General features: G+C 39.8%; 1 protein-coding gene and 1 long non-coding RNA gene across 2 annotated transcripts in view; both read right to left on the bottom strand.

Annotated features, from left to right (window-relative positions):
- LOC311085998 (uncharacterized protein) overlaps window positions 1–16,122 on the bottom strand; it is a 35,141-nt gene extending 19,019 nt beyond the window's left edge. The window contains exons 1-8 of the mRNA XM_084118626.1: window positions 15,816–16,122; window positions 15,688–15,733; window positions 15,331–15,389; window positions 14,635–14,671; window positions 14,458–14,547; window positions 14,224–14,324; window positions 13,732–13,781; window positions 13,609–13,656 (exon numbers count right to left, since the gene is read on the bottom strand). Coding sequence (XP_083974752.1) covers window positions 13,609–13,656; window positions 13,732–13,781; window positions 14,224–14,324; window positions 14,458–14,547; window positions 14,635–14,671; window positions 15,331–15,389; window positions 15,688–15,733; window positions 15,816–16,107 — 723 coding nt within the window. The 5' untranslated portion in view covers window positions 16,108–16,122. The remainder of the gene's footprint in view (window positions 1–13,608; window positions 13,657–13,731; window positions 13,782–14,223; window positions 14,325–14,457; window positions 14,548–14,634; window positions 14,672–15,330; window positions 15,390–15,687; window positions 15,734–15,815) is intronic.
- LOC311086009 lies at window positions 5,775–12,770 on the bottom strand. The gene is made up of 3 exons (XR_014606990.1): window positions 12,724–12,770; window positions 9,330–9,395; window positions 5,775–8,003 (listed from the first exon to the last, which is right to left on the bottom strand). It is a non-coding gene; the product is annotated as an uncharacterized lncRNA (long non-coding RNA).
- Window positions 16,123–16,605: the final 483 nt, after the last annotated feature.

Genomic DNA, 16,605 nt, shown 5'->3' with positions numbered 1-16,605 from the left:
AAATTGTCAATGTTTCATTACATCACTTTTGGAAAACACTCACCAGAAATACGTTTTTTTTTACCTTTATAAAGGGCATTTTTTCCTTAATTTTATTAAATGTAGCCTATGCTCCATCTTTCATTTCAAATTGAAACAGTGAAACTTTGTTACCATCAGTGTATTATCAACTATAGGCTATCAATCGCCACTTGACATTAAATGAAATTAAATCAGAATCATCCTTGCATTATCTGTGATTCCCTATTTATTATTAATATTATACTATCTATCTATCTATCTATCTATCTATCTATCTATCTATCTATCTATCTATCTATCTATCTATCTATCTATCTATCTGTCTTACTAAACTAAAACTTTCCAATTGAAAACCTTCAAACTTCAAGCTTTTAAAACTTTCTGGTTAGGCTTTTTCAAGAGAACTTAAAGTTTGTCATCATGTACACATGTTACAACGCTGCCTGATTCAAGCAGGCTGTTAATGCATGAAAATACAAACTCGCAATCACCATGTTCATTCTAATTTGAAGGGCTTTGATAACATCTGTGAAAATAATAGACATTACGAATAAAAAAAGATTGAAAATAAGTGCACGTTTGTGCGGGTAGTATATTTTCAATTTACAACAAAACTTGTTAATTATTCAACAAGAGAAATAGCCAGAGTTATTCATTATTGTGCAAAACAATTCGGATACCACATGACAACTTACTTACAGTGCTTGACTTTTTCGTGAAAAAGGATTGAAGAGTTTTTTGCCGTTTTGAACTCATTGCGACCTCTATGAAAAAAATGGATTGGGCGCGGCCGCGCGGGTGCGAGCATGGGCGTGTCGTGATGCACGAGTGACTGATTACCATGGAAACGTGAAAGTCACGTATGTAGACTATCCTTGACTCTTTGGATTTTAAATCTCGATGTAGGCTATACACACCCGCGAAAACCTCAGCTTGTCGTGGACACACTTGCCCTATGAAAAAGTGCGGGGGACGAATTTACATTTTATAAAAAGTGGGGGGGACACGTCCCCCGCGTCCCCCGCGTAATCTACGCCTATGAGTTACGGTCTGTATAGCGCTTTTTTCTTGAAACCTTGCATCTGTTCATTTGGTCCGTGCTGTATATATTGTTCCACCTGCTGGAGGCTTCTGGAAGTGCGAGATCATTTTCAATATACTGCCAGCGGTACAATTAATACTGCACATGAAATAATATATTTCTGTAAAACTTACTTCTTCACTCACAGCAGCATCAACAATAGTACTATAGGTTACGTCCTTGTAGGGATCCTGAGTTATTAACGATAAACTTGCAATTTTAGTTTGACTCTCTAATGGTTGAGGAAGTTACACATGTCTTGATGTGTTGAGGCCTGTGTCTTGATGTGGTGTGTGAGCTCTGAGGCCGGGTGATTTCACACTCGAACAGCAGCTAGAAGACACAGAGAAGAGAGAGGAGAGAGGTCACTCCGACAGTGGCCTTTAACTCTTCAGTGAGCCAATAGGAACTTAACCCATCACAGAAAACTTGACACAATGTCAAAATTTGACACAATTTTCTATCTTTGAGGGGACATTTGGAGAACGAACACACACATGGGTTTCCATGTTTTATGGGGGGTTTTCATAGACATAATGATTTTTATACTGTACAAACTGTATATTCTATCTCCTAACCCAAAACAATCCTACATATCTAAGAAAACCTTCTGCATTTTTACATTGTCAAAAAACATAATTTAGTATGATTTATAAGCTGTTTTACTCATGGGGTCCAAAAAAAAAAATGTCCCCACAAGATAAAAAATGTCTGGTATTTTCGGGTACACTAATTGTCCCCATAACATACCTAAACCACACACACACACAAATATGTTATAAACAAGTTTTCTCAAACCACTACTTTAGAACTCTTAGCTTTAATGATAATACTGGTACGAAATAGCTAAAACAATTTCAAATTAAATAAAAAATATATGCATCAAATAATTATTTGTTCAGCGTGTCCAGTGGTTTTTATTTGGTTTGACCTCCTGCCTCCATTAACTTATGAGCGTGTTTGATGATGTTGAACTTACAGCAGGTGAAATATGGAAAGGGGGACTTTTTAAAGCTGCAGTTGGTAACTTTTGTAAAAATGTATTTTTTACATATTTGTTAAAACTGTCATTATTTCCTGACAGTAGAATATGAGACAGATAATCTGTGAAAAAAATCAAGCTCCTCTGGCTCCTCCCAGTGGTCCTATTGCCATTTGCAGAAATACACCGCTCCCGGTAAGAAACAACCAATCAGAGCCAGGAGGAGTGTCTTAGCAGTGTCAATCAAGCTTGTGTACACGCTGATCACCCCCCTCTCTCGCACAAAATCAAGACTGCCGGTGTGCCGCAGCTGTGCTAATGGCGGACAAACAACTAAAACTGCCAATTTCTCGAGTGGCACCTGCTCATACAACAAAGTAGAGGTCTTCACAGTGAACCCGAGACATGTTGACCCGGGACCCGTACGGGTTCGGGTCTATATTTTAAATGATCAGCCGGGTCCGGGTCGGGTCCGAATCTATTACTTCGGGTCCCGGGTCTGTTTAACATTGTGTGTAATACGATCGGAGTCATCAGATCAGACTCTGAGAAAACCAGGCCGTGATTAGACACTGCTTGTGTTTTTTTTTTGTGTTTTTTTGTAACTTGCAACTTGTAAAATTAGAACACTCAAAATAAATTGCGTTAAAAAGCATATTTTAGGTTGATCCAGCTAGCGCGCATGTGCAGTCTCAAGCGCGTGTCATGTTTCTATGGCAACCAGTTACCAGAGCTTCAGTGAGGGGCTTTAGATTTTACAATATAAATTAACCGTCTTGTTTAATCTTAAAGTTTTAGTGGTCAGATTCAGACTCGATGCAGAGCAGAGAGCACGGAAATGATAGCAAATAAATAACGTCAGCGGCCATGGCACTGAACGAGCAATCGTTATTATAGTTCAAAAGGGCAAACAGTCAAAGTTATTATGCGAGTTAACTCGAGTCAGAATGTAAGTTAGGCTACTTGTGCAAAGTTGCATTTGTCATCCGTCACCGTGACATCAAGTGGATTTTTGAAGCTGAAATAATGAGTGGATTAAGCTTGGACTTGAAATAACGAGAGGAATAACATGGATAACTTTCTTGTCGGAGGATTAATACATGATCACAGCCAGTCAGGTAACGTTAACGTTACAAGGAAGGGAGACTACGCTACCTCGGCTCCTTAAATTAGGTAAGACAAAAAGTTGTATTTTTCGCAACAGGTTTATTGACTTGTAATAGCAGTTTAAGGTGGAATATGTGACAATCGGGTCCAGTCGGGTCTGTGTCTTCCCGGCGGTTTCGGGTCCAGCTTTCAAATAATAGACGGGTCCGTGTCGGGTCCGGTTAGGCATTTCTCGGATCTGCACGGGTCCGGGTCTAGCTTTTGAAATAATAGACGGGTCCGGGTCGGTTCGGTGTAGCACATTACGGGTCTCTTTCGGGTTCGGGCACGAATTTTTGGACCCGTGAAGACCTCTACAACAAAGACAGGTAAACGGAAAAAGACCGATGACGATAAACAAGCACGTCAGAGCCCATTTACTCGGTGTTAAAACTCTAGCCGCATAGCATACAGATAAAATGTCAAGCACTGTGCAAAGCAACAATTGAAACCTGCTAATTCACTGGCTTGTCATGTTGCTGAAATAATGTACTAGCAAACCTTATTTAGCATTACACATCGCTAGAATAATTAACGTTACTTACATACTGTAACGTTACCATTCTATTATCTTGCTAGCTATTTATATAGAAAGAGTGCAACGTTATGAAGTTACATTACATGTATCGCAAAATACGATCAATGACTTGAGGACCAAGTTTGTAGTCAAAGTATGGGCAGGCCATAGTCAGTGTAAAGCCCAATTTATACTTCTGCGTCGAACTCACGCCGTAGCTACGTCGTAGGCTGTGTGTAGCGCGCGTACCCTTCGGCGTACCCTGAAGGCCTATTTATACTTCTCTGTCGAACTGCCGCCGTAGCTATGTCGTAGGCTGTGTGTAGCGCACGTACCCTACGGCGTACCCTGACGTGCACCTCTCCAAAAATGTAACAACGCGTCAATTCTACGCGGACACAAGCGCTGTGATTGGTCTGCCAGAACCCCTCCCTCGGGGTTTCACATGCTCCCTAGGTGCGCGTCAACGCGGACAACGACGCAGAAGTATAACTTAAAACCAACACGTTGTCTACGGCGTATAGGCTCCGGCGTAGGTCCGACGCAGAAGTATAATGAGGCCTTGACGTGCACCTCTCCAAAAATGTAACAACGCGTCAACTCTACGCGGACGCAAGCGCTGTGATTGGTCTGCTAGGACCGCTCCCTCGGGTTTCACATGCTTCCTCTACGCGCGTGAACGCGGACAACGACGCAGAAGTATAAATGAAAACCAACGCGTTGCCTACAGCGTAGAGGCTCCGGCGTAGGTCCGACGCAGAAGTATAAATCAGCCTTAAAGCATATTGTTGATGTTTCGTCCCTACCAGTGAATGTGCGATAACTGTCCGCCGTCATCAGTGGCCCTGCATGTTTACTAGTCTGCGCGTTCACGGCAGGCTCCGTTGCTTGTGGGGGAGGAGCAGTGGAGGGAGGGCTGTAGCGCAGCAGAGAGCGAGGGGGAGTGACCTGTAAGCTGTGCTTGTTCAAATTTTCAGGCTAAGTCAACGTTTTCTAAAAAGATTCCTACTGCAGCTTTAAGTTTAATACAATATAATGTAACATAATATGACAATATGAAAATGTTAAATCATGGTCTGAGGAAGGTGATTTTAGAAATAGTGGGATATAGACATCAAATGAAATGGTACATTTGTGAACATTATTATTATTATTATTAAGCTGTTTAAAGGTTTTTATGCAATGTTCAAGTCTTCCACGGCTGGATATAAACTGAACATTGCTGTAAAGTAGAATATATTATATAGACAAACTTATAATCAAATCTACATGCAGTACTTGCTCACCCTGCTGTCTTTAAGAAGTGAAATCAATCAAAGTATACAAAGAAACAACAGAAGAACAGGCTAGTTTAACACAAAAACATGTTTTGAGGGTAGAATGTAATTTCTTTCTTACCTGCAGTGTAAAGTAAAACACCAAGGAGAATCAGAGGAAGAGCCATGTGACCGTCCGAATGAGTAAAAGACAGAACCTGAAATGAAAATCTGACTTTCTGCCTCTGATAATGAGCCGTTCCTGATGTAATGAAAACTGAAGTCAGCAGAGACATCATCAATCCTGCGCGCACACACACACACACACACACACACACTTAAACTGCTATAGGAATGGCTTGACAAAAGAGTATTTTAGTTAAACATACACTTGAAAAGGTTTAGATAAAAGCAAAGAGCTGAGGCAGCCTTACAATACAACACTTCCCAAAGAAATATGCACAAATAATGTACAAAACACTGAAGCCCTTATATTATTGACCCTTAATTCATATAAAGAGATGTTTTATATATAGTGCATGGTGTGTTTCATGCATCATACAAACCAGGCAGAACAGAACATATACAAGCATCTTATTTCATTCTCCAAACTAAAATCACAATTCCATTCTTGTTTGGGTATCAAGCCCAACGAAACATCACTGACACACATTCAGACAAGAGTCAGGGATGTAATATAAAAAGCAGAATTGAGAACCTTTTCATACATTATCAATTTCAGGGTGTTATGAACTGCTCAGAGACTTGGGGTGAAGATCCAAATGCAGATTTATTGGGACAATCCAGAATCATAATACATATTACAGTCAAAAGGTCAAACACACAGGCAGAGAATCAAAAACCCAAGACACAGGAGACTAGGATAACACTCAGAACTGCAGTGCAACAAGACATTTCACAAAGTAAGAGTGAATACACAGAGCTTAAATAGACAAAAGTGAACAAGATAACACACAAGTGGAAGTAATCAGAACATGATTATCCAGGCAATGGTTTATGGGAAATGTAGTTCATGGTGAGATAAAGCAGAATGATGGAGTGCCCTCAGCTGGTGGTTGTGACACAGTGAGAGTTATCACAGTTATGTCAAATAAATGGATACATTTATAACATTGGCTGGCCAAAATAAAATCTTTGCCGTTTCATAATCGTTTTACCATTTAAATTTCTCTTTGAAATAGCAGGATCCATTGTGACAACATGCCCCACTATATTGGTCATTGTAGAATGAGTCTGTACCTTTTATCTTGGGTAATAATTGCAGGCATTTTCTACAGCTTTTTGTCTTAATTCGAATGACTTTCAAAAAGTTATTATACATATTCACTGATAAATTCAAAACCATAAAAACATGTACAAAGTACAAATCCAAAGTAATTCAACAAGCAAAATAATGACGAATGCAAATAAGACTCATTTGTATAACAGACTAAAACAACCCATAAAAGACTGTTCAAACACGGTTTATTTAACTGGTCAGGTTCATATAGAGGGCAAGCATTTGTTAGTGCATTAAAAAGATTTTTAAAGGGTACACATTTTTCATGTTGAAAGACAAACTGAAACTTTGTTTCCAGGCTTAAAAATATAAAAAAGACAAGTAACCCTGCTTCACTGACTGTTTGAAACTAGACAAAATAAAGCCAAAAAAGCAAAGGGAAGCATTTGTATCCCTCATTGTTTTTCCAACCTTGTTTTTTGGGGGGGCAATATCATCCCACTCTTTCAATAAAAACACACTGATTCCTTCAACAGCCACACAACACACCAGTTGACTAAACCCAGCAAATATCTTCACCCCCTCCTTCTCCTCCAGGAACGCCACAATCTGAGGGTTTTTAAGGCTTCTCATGAACCTGAAACACCTGCCTCCACTGATCATCTCAACCCACATCATTAGCCCATTACAGGGGTGTAGATCCCAAACAGAACCAGATGAGGGAGACAGAGACTCTATAGAATACAGCACAGTAGAACAAAACACTCAAATAATGCCTGAATTACAAATATATACCCAATAAAAATCATCATTAAACTGCTAAACTATGCTGGTCAGTAACAATATAAATACATTATATGATACACACGAGACTGAACTGATTAAACCATTTAACTTAGTTAATGTACCCATAATTGCAGAATATTACAGAGAACCGGCGCTGCATGGTCTCTATAGCATCTAAAGGCAGATATTAAAGGGTTAGTTCTGAGGTTAATCTGAGCTTTCTGTCCCTCCATTGACAGCCAATGCAACTTCCACTTTCAATAAAGCTGAGGTTAAACCACTGGAGTCACATGGATCACTTTAATGATGTCTTTACTACCTTTCTGGGGCTTGAAAGTGGTAGTTGCGTAGCTGTCAATGGAGGGACAGAAAGATCTCAGATTTCATTAAAAAGAGCTTCATTTGTGTTCCGAAGATGAACGAAAGTCGAACGGGTTTGCACGACATGAGGGTGAGAAATTAATGACAGAATTTACATTTTTAGGTGAACTATTCCTTTAAAAATTTCAGGAAGTTTCACATCAGAACTTAAAGAAAAAATGAAAACATTACAATGAGAACATCACACATATGAGATGATTGTTGAACAGGTCAAGGCATTACGAATGATACATTACTTGGTTTTAAAAATTGTTGATATAAATTTGAGCAGATGAAGAGGTACATGGTAAAACTGTAGATAAAATTCACCATCAGATGGCGTCACACTTACAGGACAGATGTGTATTAGGCTATATGAGCAATTTTACGCAGAGAATTTAATGTCCTTATTTATTGTGCCATTAAAATTAATTCAAACTTAAATGAACTGTAATTTAATAACTACTAACAAAATTGCATTTCCGTAAGCCTACAAGTTATGTAGGCCTAATTTGGACTTGCATGAAAATAAAAATGAAGGTTTCAGCTCTTTCTAACGTGTTGTTGTGTCACTTTTGTCCTCCATTTGGTCAATAATCCATTCTGGAATGCCCCTGTGATGTAAAGATGCAGAGAAATGAAATGCACTTCTATGCAAGACTGGAATTATTCATTTTGTTTCAACTATAAAAGCCAACTTTAAACACACACACACACACACAACGCTGACACATTTACAGTTTTAGCTGCATACAACCTGTTAACTGTCAGTGTCCCACCAGTGGGATGCTTAGTGCTCTTTTTTATTGCCTTTTTTCCTATCACATATTTTATTATTCATCTTAAATTATGTATCATTCGAAAGCTTAAACTACGGTGGCTGAGAGAGCTCAACTAAAGAAAACACATGCAAATAGAAAAAAACACCAGCAAATTAAGAAAACGTGCTGCAAAAACTCAAAACGCACTCAACGCTAAATACGTGTCTGTATTTGCAGCACGTGTTATCAAACTGATGATGTTTTCTTTATTTGCTGGTGTTTTTTTCTATTTGCTTGTGTTTTCTTCAGTTGCATTTGCAGCACATTGAGTGATCTCAGTATTCATCTTGTTCAACTCAGACATTGCCTTATGATGAAAACGGTAGTTCAGCGGTGTGCACCTCAGGATCTCTAGGGCTGAATCCGAAATCGTCCCCTAATCCCTCATTCACTATTCCCTACGTTAGTCCACTAACACTGTTCACTTGAGGGAGAGAATGAAAAGGAGTGAGCGAATTCGGACAGCCGTTGAGCATACATCGGTTGTACACTCTTTATTGCACTAATTGCGGTGCATTATGGGATTGAATAAGTGCACTCAATAATGTCCACTATGGTTTCGGACACCACTACAAATGGCTGTCCCCTCAAATAATGCCCTTTTTGTGGATATAGGGGGCGATTTCGGATTCAGCCTAGTACTTTCTCTCTTTGTTCAGTTTGTTCGGCCTCATCAATACTTTGCAGAAGTTTATCCTGTGGTCCTGTTGCTGATATTAAAGACTTTTGATCCTTCATCTTCATACGCATGTTTACAACAAACCGTGACACTTGGTGGCTATTTTTAGTAGGCCTATAGCCAACATTGCAACACAGCTTGGTTAGCATGTGGCTTTGATGTTTTAGCAATTTCAGAGTCCAAATTGTTTTGTAAAATATATATTTTTGCATAAGATAAGTTTAGTACAGAACATTTTCTTTACAGTAAACTTAAAGTAACTTTTTTGAAGTATTTTTACTTCAGCAATCTTATTCCAAAGTGACAGTTAACAGGTTTACACTAACTAAAAACTGAAATGGTACAAATAGATTTATTATTAATTTACAATCAATTACTTTCATTTGCTCAGAACGTAGAGGGAGCAAGAAGGAGCAGGGTGTGTATGGATATGAACTCACAGCCTTTCGAGGTTTTTTCACAGAGCTGTAGATCACGTCGCCCTCTGGATCCACTGACGATAAAGCCTGTGAATAAACATGATCAGCTTAAGAATAAGAATTCTGGGGATTTCCATTTCCTTTTTAGCATTTAGTAATTAATTTGTAATAAAAACTTTAAATATAAATTCTAAGTGGGCATTAAACCCAGTTCTTTCCATCTAGGATTAATTTCATTTAGCATGTGATGTTTTCTTTCTCGAAACTGTCAGGGTTCTGCCCTGGAAGCCTTGTCTGTGTTGTCGTGGTTTCATGTTTCTGTGTTTGTCTTGTGTTTGAGCACATGGCTCTGTCTTTGTTTGTGTTTGCCATGTGCTCCTCTTGTCCTGCCTCCTTGTTTCCTGTTACCACGCCCCCTTGTTTAGTTCACGTCTTGCCCTCATTTCACTAATTGTGCTCACCTGATCGTCATGTGCTCTGGTCCCTTTATATTGTGCCTCTTTTCCTCATGTCTTTGCTGGTTTGTTTTGGTGTGTTGTCTGTGTTCAATGTTTGTATGAAGTTACCACAGAAATTGACAACTTCTGGAAATCGTTTGGAGTTCTCTTCATTCCAGTTCCCGTTTGGCATCCACACAGGATTATTCATATCACTCATCCTCTCCGGTGTATTTGTATCCTGGTCGCCCGCCTGCTATACGTGGTGTTTTGAGTATTAGCATCTGTTCTACCTGTCTTTGTCAATAAATATCACTCCCTGTTCATTCTGCGCCTGGGTCCTCCCTCTCTGAATCCTGACATAACGAACCAGCCCTAATCGGACCCAGGAGAATGAGCATCCGTGTTGTTCCCCCCGCGACAGCTCAGGAGAGACTAGCACTCCAGCAGCGGTTGGCATCGCTGCGCCAGCAGGGCCGTGAGGTACGATCCTTCGCCCAGTTCTTCTGGACAATGGCTAGGGGATTGGAGTACCATGATGCAGCTCTTAAAGAGGCTTTCAACCACTGTCTGGATGATCCCCTTCCTCAGTGGGAGATGGAGCATTTAACGCCGCCTTCACACTGGCAGTTGAAATCAGCTCCGTAATACACAATACGCCCCCAGCGGACGTCGTACTACACCGTTGAAAAGCGTCGGAAGCGAGTAGAACTAAAATGGCGGAGAGATTAACGGTTGATTTTGTCAGTGTCAGAATGTACAATTCTGTATGATCTCTCTGTTGAGGGGGTTATAGAGACAGGCTGCTGCGTGGAGGAAAGTTCCCCAGGACGTTGACATGTCAGGTCTGCTAAATGTGATATAGTGGACTTTTAATTGTATTAACTGCCCTAATAACGTTAGAAAATCATGAAAATAAAAAAATGACATGACAACTTATCGTTATAAAATCATTATTTATTTTATTAAAAGTTAAGAATTCAGGTTTGTTTATCAGTACCATAGCAACGCTAACTTCCGCTGGAATTGTCGGATAGGAACCGTCCGTAGCCTTTCGCAAGAGTTAAATTTTTTGAAGGCATCCGGATGACCAACGGACACGATTTTTTTCGTACCGCACTCGTTCGGACCCGCTTCGGACCCATTCGCATGCGGTCTGCGAATCTCCATAGGAAATGAATGACTTCCGGTCGTTTCGTAGCCGTATCGGAGCTGATTTCAACTGCCAGTGTGAAGGCAGCGTAAGGATCCTGGACTTTTGGAATTTTACCAATTACCTGCATCATCGCAAGGATTGGAGGATCCTGACACCACCAGAGCCTGACGGTAGTGACCACCTTTACCCATCCTTCTTCGTCGAGTCAAGCTCTTGCACTTTTGAATCCAACTGAAAAATGAAGGTTGAGAAGGAAGAGGGCAGCTCGGACTGCTGCATCAGTCTCTGTCTCCATCGAGTCAGTTCAAGATCTTCCCAAGCCAGTTCCAGTCACCCCAGAGCCTGCAGAGACCGTTCCAGTCTACCCAGAGGAGTCCATTCCAGAGCAGCGCAGTCTCATAGTTTTGGCCACTGAGACCATTCCAGAGGCTCTCATTGAGCCCATCATGGCCAAGGAGGCCGTTCCTGAGCAGCCCGTTCTCACTGTCCTGGACCCAGAGGTGATTCTCAAGCGGCCTGCTTTCCCTGTAACAGTCATGGAGTTTGTCTCCGAGGAGCCTGCTGTCATTGCCACGCAGGCCACTCCTGAGCACAGTCCAGAGTCTCCTACAGTCCATGAGCCCGCTCAAGTTCCAGAGCAGCTCATTTCATCTGTTTTGAACAAGAATGCCAGTCCAGAGCCAGTCAAGCACAAACTGTCATGCCCTAAGAAGCCGAAGAAAAGGAGGTCCCATGTTGGCAAGTCAAATGTCCTTTTAGAGGCCCCTAGCGCATTGGCCCGGGAGGTCCTGAAGCAAGTTCCAGTGTCGGCTCCAGCCCCGGAGCCATGTCCAGTGTTTGTTCCTGAAGCCCCCGAGGGCACCCCAAGTTCAGTGTCTGTCAAGTCCACTCTAGTGACTCCTGAGTCCGTCAAGTCCAGCCACCCCAGATCTAGTCAAGTCAGTTCTAGTCAGCCTGGTATCAGCTGAGACTGTTCCTGCAGTTTCCACTGAGTCAATCAAGACCACTGCAGTCATCCCAGAGTCTGTCAAGCCTGTTCCAGTACCTCCAGAGTCTGGTTGCAGTGACAAACTTTCTCTCCCACCTTTGAGTCAAGTTCTAGATCGTCTTCTGACTCCAAAGAAACGAAGGAAGAGAGCAACCAAGATCACTGCATCAGCCTATGAACAAGTCGAGTCTGCTCCTGTCAGTCCGGAGCCCGCCGCTTTGGAGGAAGCTGCCCCAGAGCACGCCAGTGCAGCCCAGGAGGGCGCTCCCGAGTCTATCCCTGAGCACGCCAGTGATACCCTGAGAGACACCTCAGCAGCCCTTGGGGACATCCTAGTGTCCAGTCATGTGTATATCCCTTCAGCCACGGAGCACGGTTCCGAGTCGGTGCCCAATACTGTCCAGGTCTCTCCCGAACACATTCCCCTGACACGCATAGTATTGTCATGGTCCCCGAGTTCATTCCTAATTCCTTCCCAAATCAAAGATTCATCCCTAAAACTATTTTTAGTAGGCCTATAGCCAACTTTGGAACACAGCTTGGTTAGTATGTGGCTTTGTTTTAGCAATTTCAGAGTCCAAATTGTTTTATAAAATATATATTTTTGCATAAAATAAGTTAAGTACAGAACATTTTCTTTACAGTAAACTTAAAGTAACTTTTTTAAAAGTGTTTTTACTTCAGCAATCTTATTCCAAAGTGACATTTAACAGGTTTACACTAACTAAAAACTGAAATGGTTCAAATAGATTTATTATTCATTTACAATCAATTACTTTCATTTGCTCAGAACGTCATTAAGAAGGAGCAGGGTGTGTATGGATATGAACTCACAGCCTTTCGAGGTTTTTTCACAGAGCTGTAGATCACGTCGCCCTCTGGATCCACTGACGATAAAGCCTGTGAATAAACATGATCAGCTTAAGAATAAGAATTCTGGGGATTTCCATTTATTTCGTTTTTATCATTTAGTAATTCATTTGTAATAAACACTTTCCAACTAGGATTCATTTCATTTAGCATGAGGTTTTCTTTCTCGAAACTGGATAAGCCTATCCCAATCCTTCCTCTTGAGTCAGACATGAGCTGTAAATGATGTGAAGAAACTGTATCTCAAAATAGAAAATCCAAGTCCACCTTCAGTGTTCTGCAAGGTAGGCAAAAGTTTTTTGTGCTAATTTTAATTTTCCTGTCGCTGTGCATGCACTTTTATTGTATGTGGCAGTGTAAACAACAGCTCAAAAGCCTTTTATTTAAAGGCTAAATTTACTTCCCGTAGACAATTCCCATTGCATTATTGCAAGCAGTATCGATGATGTCACTAATGTTATGTGCAGTTAAATATCCCAGTGTGTAATTTTGTGTAACAAGTGTTCTTCTCACCAATACTCTTGTTGTGCAACGTGGAGTTTGATGTGTTTTATAGACATGATATTGTTTCTTAATCAAATGTGTTGACCAACCCTCCCCCAGCACCCCATCCTAAAACAAGTTTCCCTTTTGATTTGGACAAACAGGACGTCCCAGCCCAAACTGCAGTGTGACTCAGTCATTCAGAGCATTCAAAGACAACACTTACTGCCTTATGAAAGATCACAGAACTGTAAATCACCGAACAGCCGTCCACTGAGGCAGAAGACTGTGAAGAAACACAACTGATGATCATTAATTTTCAATCATCATCTCAGTAAATGTCTACAGAGAGGACTAATGACTTACAGTAGCGGCTGCTGGACTGATGGATGTCATCTGGTTTTCAGAGGCGGTCTGCATCAAACACAATCACAGATTTAGATTATTTTCTAAAGATTTCTGAATTCCATCAGTGTGTAAACTACTTACTGTATTACTGGTGGTGTTAAAATGTTCTTCTTCTCTAATGTGACCCCTCTCTGTCAGAGTGAGATATGAAGATTAAATATCATAATATTTTCCATAGACACTGTTAAAGAAAACCCTTTTTTTTGTATTGTTGTGAAAACCAGCTTTTGGAACCTTTATTTTTAAGATTATACAATTACAGTTGACAGGGTTTATGAATGGCATATACAAAAGATATAAAATACTTGATTCTGATTGGTTAGTTGTATCTTTTTGTTGTCAAATGTGTGTATCATGATGCAAAACTAAATTTGATCTGTTTTTTTTGTTCCCGTTTTTGTAATTGTGCTAGTTTGATGCCTCTCGAGTCACTTTACATCCTCTTTCTTCTCACATACTGTAATCCATATATACAGTATATTATGCCCATTTATTGATTTCTTTATTAAATAGCTGTAAATGAAGCACAATAATATACTGTCAGTCCTCCAGAAGTGTAAAGAGAAAACTCACCCGGCTTCTTTCTCAGCCTCCAGGTTACTATTACAGCGAGAAAAACAAGCAGGAACAGCACAAGCGTCGCTACAAGACTCATGAGCAGAATCACATCATGCCTGCAGTAATGGAGAGACATATGTGTGTTTATCATACAGAACTATTCTCACTTTAATGTGCAGCAAATTCATCTGTTAAAGCTTTGTTTCTAATTTATAGATGCAATATAAGCAAATTAAATAATTTACATGCCTTAAATAGTTGTTTTGCTCATCCTGGCGGTGTATTTCTGTATTAATAGTTGCTGAGGCTGTTGTTGTTAGAGATGGATGAGCTTCATCTCTGCAATTAAAATTAACATTACATGTTGACATGTAATAGTTTGGTATCAGTTGCTATGAATGACTGAATAACAATGTTCACACTTACATGCGTGTCTCAGGTCTTAAATCAGTAATCATAACTGCTGCCAACAACAGAAACAGAGTTTGATCAGAGTGTTATCATTAATGAACGAAGCTGTTTGTTATGGGAGCCCGTTTCCACCACACGAGGAAAAAATAAATGCTTTTGTAAATCATAATTTTGACATAAAAAGTTGACTTTATGTCATAATTGTGACTTTTTTTCTTATAATTTAGACTTATGTCATAATTTTCTGTTATAATTATGAATTAAGCATGATTTTATAAGTTTTTCATACTTTTTAATGTCATAATTAAAAATGATGTCGTAATTATGACTTTTTATGTTATAATTTTGACTTATGTCACAGTCTCAACATTTTATGTCATAATTATGACGTCATAATTCTAACATTTTATGTTAGAATTTCAGCTTTTTATGTCACAATTATGACTTTTTATCTCATAATTTTGACTTTAGCATAATTTTTTTTTTGTCATAAATTCTACTTTTATGTCATAATTATGATTTACTAAAGCATTATTTTTTCCCGTATGTGGCTGAAATGGGCTTCCATTGTATGCAGTGCATCTAAACAATGACTGTCTCCAGAGTATTTTTTTTTCTGATGGATAAATTATTACACATGTCATTTCATAATTGGTAATTAAACACATTAAAAATATTTGATCTGATTAACCCAGTTCATTTGCTCCTTACTGGTTATTATTTCAATCACACTTGTAGGATTTCTGTTTGCAGATGTCTGAGTTGTGTACCTGCAAAACAATGTAAAAATAGAGAGAAAAATATGTTCACTCAAAAATGAAAGTACAATTAAGTCTTATCATTCCAAACCTGTATATATACTGTATACTTTCTTTCTGCTGTGGAACACAAAAACAATGTAGGCTTGTATGCTCTTCTCCTGTACTTCTTTCCTTAAAAAATACCTAATCAGTCCAAATTGTGAACAAATCATGTAGACCAGTTTTGGGAACAGGATCAACAGGTTTCTGGGCTACAAAAGTATTTAGATGCATTTGATTCTTTTAAATGGTCAAAAAGTACACCTACTTGTCTGTCTCGGGGTCAGATGGTGTAGTTGTTGGAATATGTGTCACTGAAAGGAGAAAAACATGAAGTTATTTTTAGGCCATTAAGAGTGTCACCATTTTTATAGGTGAACTGATTTGTGATCTTACCAGGTTTGGGTTCATTGACAGTGAGTTGAACAGGAGCCTGCAGATCTCCTACAGAGCAGAGGTACCATCCAGCATCATTGAGTCTCAGTCCAGTCATCAACACAGTGAAGGAGCTTCTCCCATCATCACTGATCTGGACTGATGAATTCTGGGATGTGTCAGTCCTCTTCTCAGTGTAACAGCTCTGATCTTTATATCTGCACCACTGTTTGAGTTTATTCTGATATCCAGAAGTGTAGAAACACTGGACACTGACATTATCACCTTCATGTCCAGATACACTGATGTTCATCACAGACACATCAGGAGCTGAAAACAGTCAAAAAGACAATACGATTTGTCCATCAATTGTCTTATTGGCTATAAAATGTAAATAGGCCTATCTAAATTCCCTTGATATTGATTTATTTGATATTTGTAAGTGTTTACTATATGGTTGGTTAGTAACACACTTTATTCAAAACTGGTTTTATTTTTAAACAGTTACAGTCACAGAACCGAAAAATGTGGAAGTTTGGTAGCCTGGTAATACCAAACTCTGCTACTTCGCTTTGCTTCGTAGACAGAGTCTGGAAGGGCATAATTGAAAAGAGTTTTCTTTCTCGAGGGCGGGGGGGGGGGGGGGGGGGGGGGGGGGGGGGGTTGTCTGAAGTTTAAAATCATTGGTTACCCGTAAGCCAATCACATAACGTTTGGTTATGATGTGTGTTATGCGCAGGCTCAGCCGCATCTAACTTCCACTGTAAACACATGTGTGATGCGAAAACAAAACCATCGAGCGAAATACCAG

This window comes from Abramis brama (genome assembly GCF_963993115.1).
Source record: "Abramis brama genome assembly, chromosome: 7".
Taxonomy (NCBI): domain Eukaryota; kingdom Metazoa; phylum Chordata; class Actinopteri; order Cypriniformes; family Leuciscidae; genus Abramis; species Abramis brama.
This window is presented reverse-complemented; position numbering and strand designations above follow the sequence as displayed.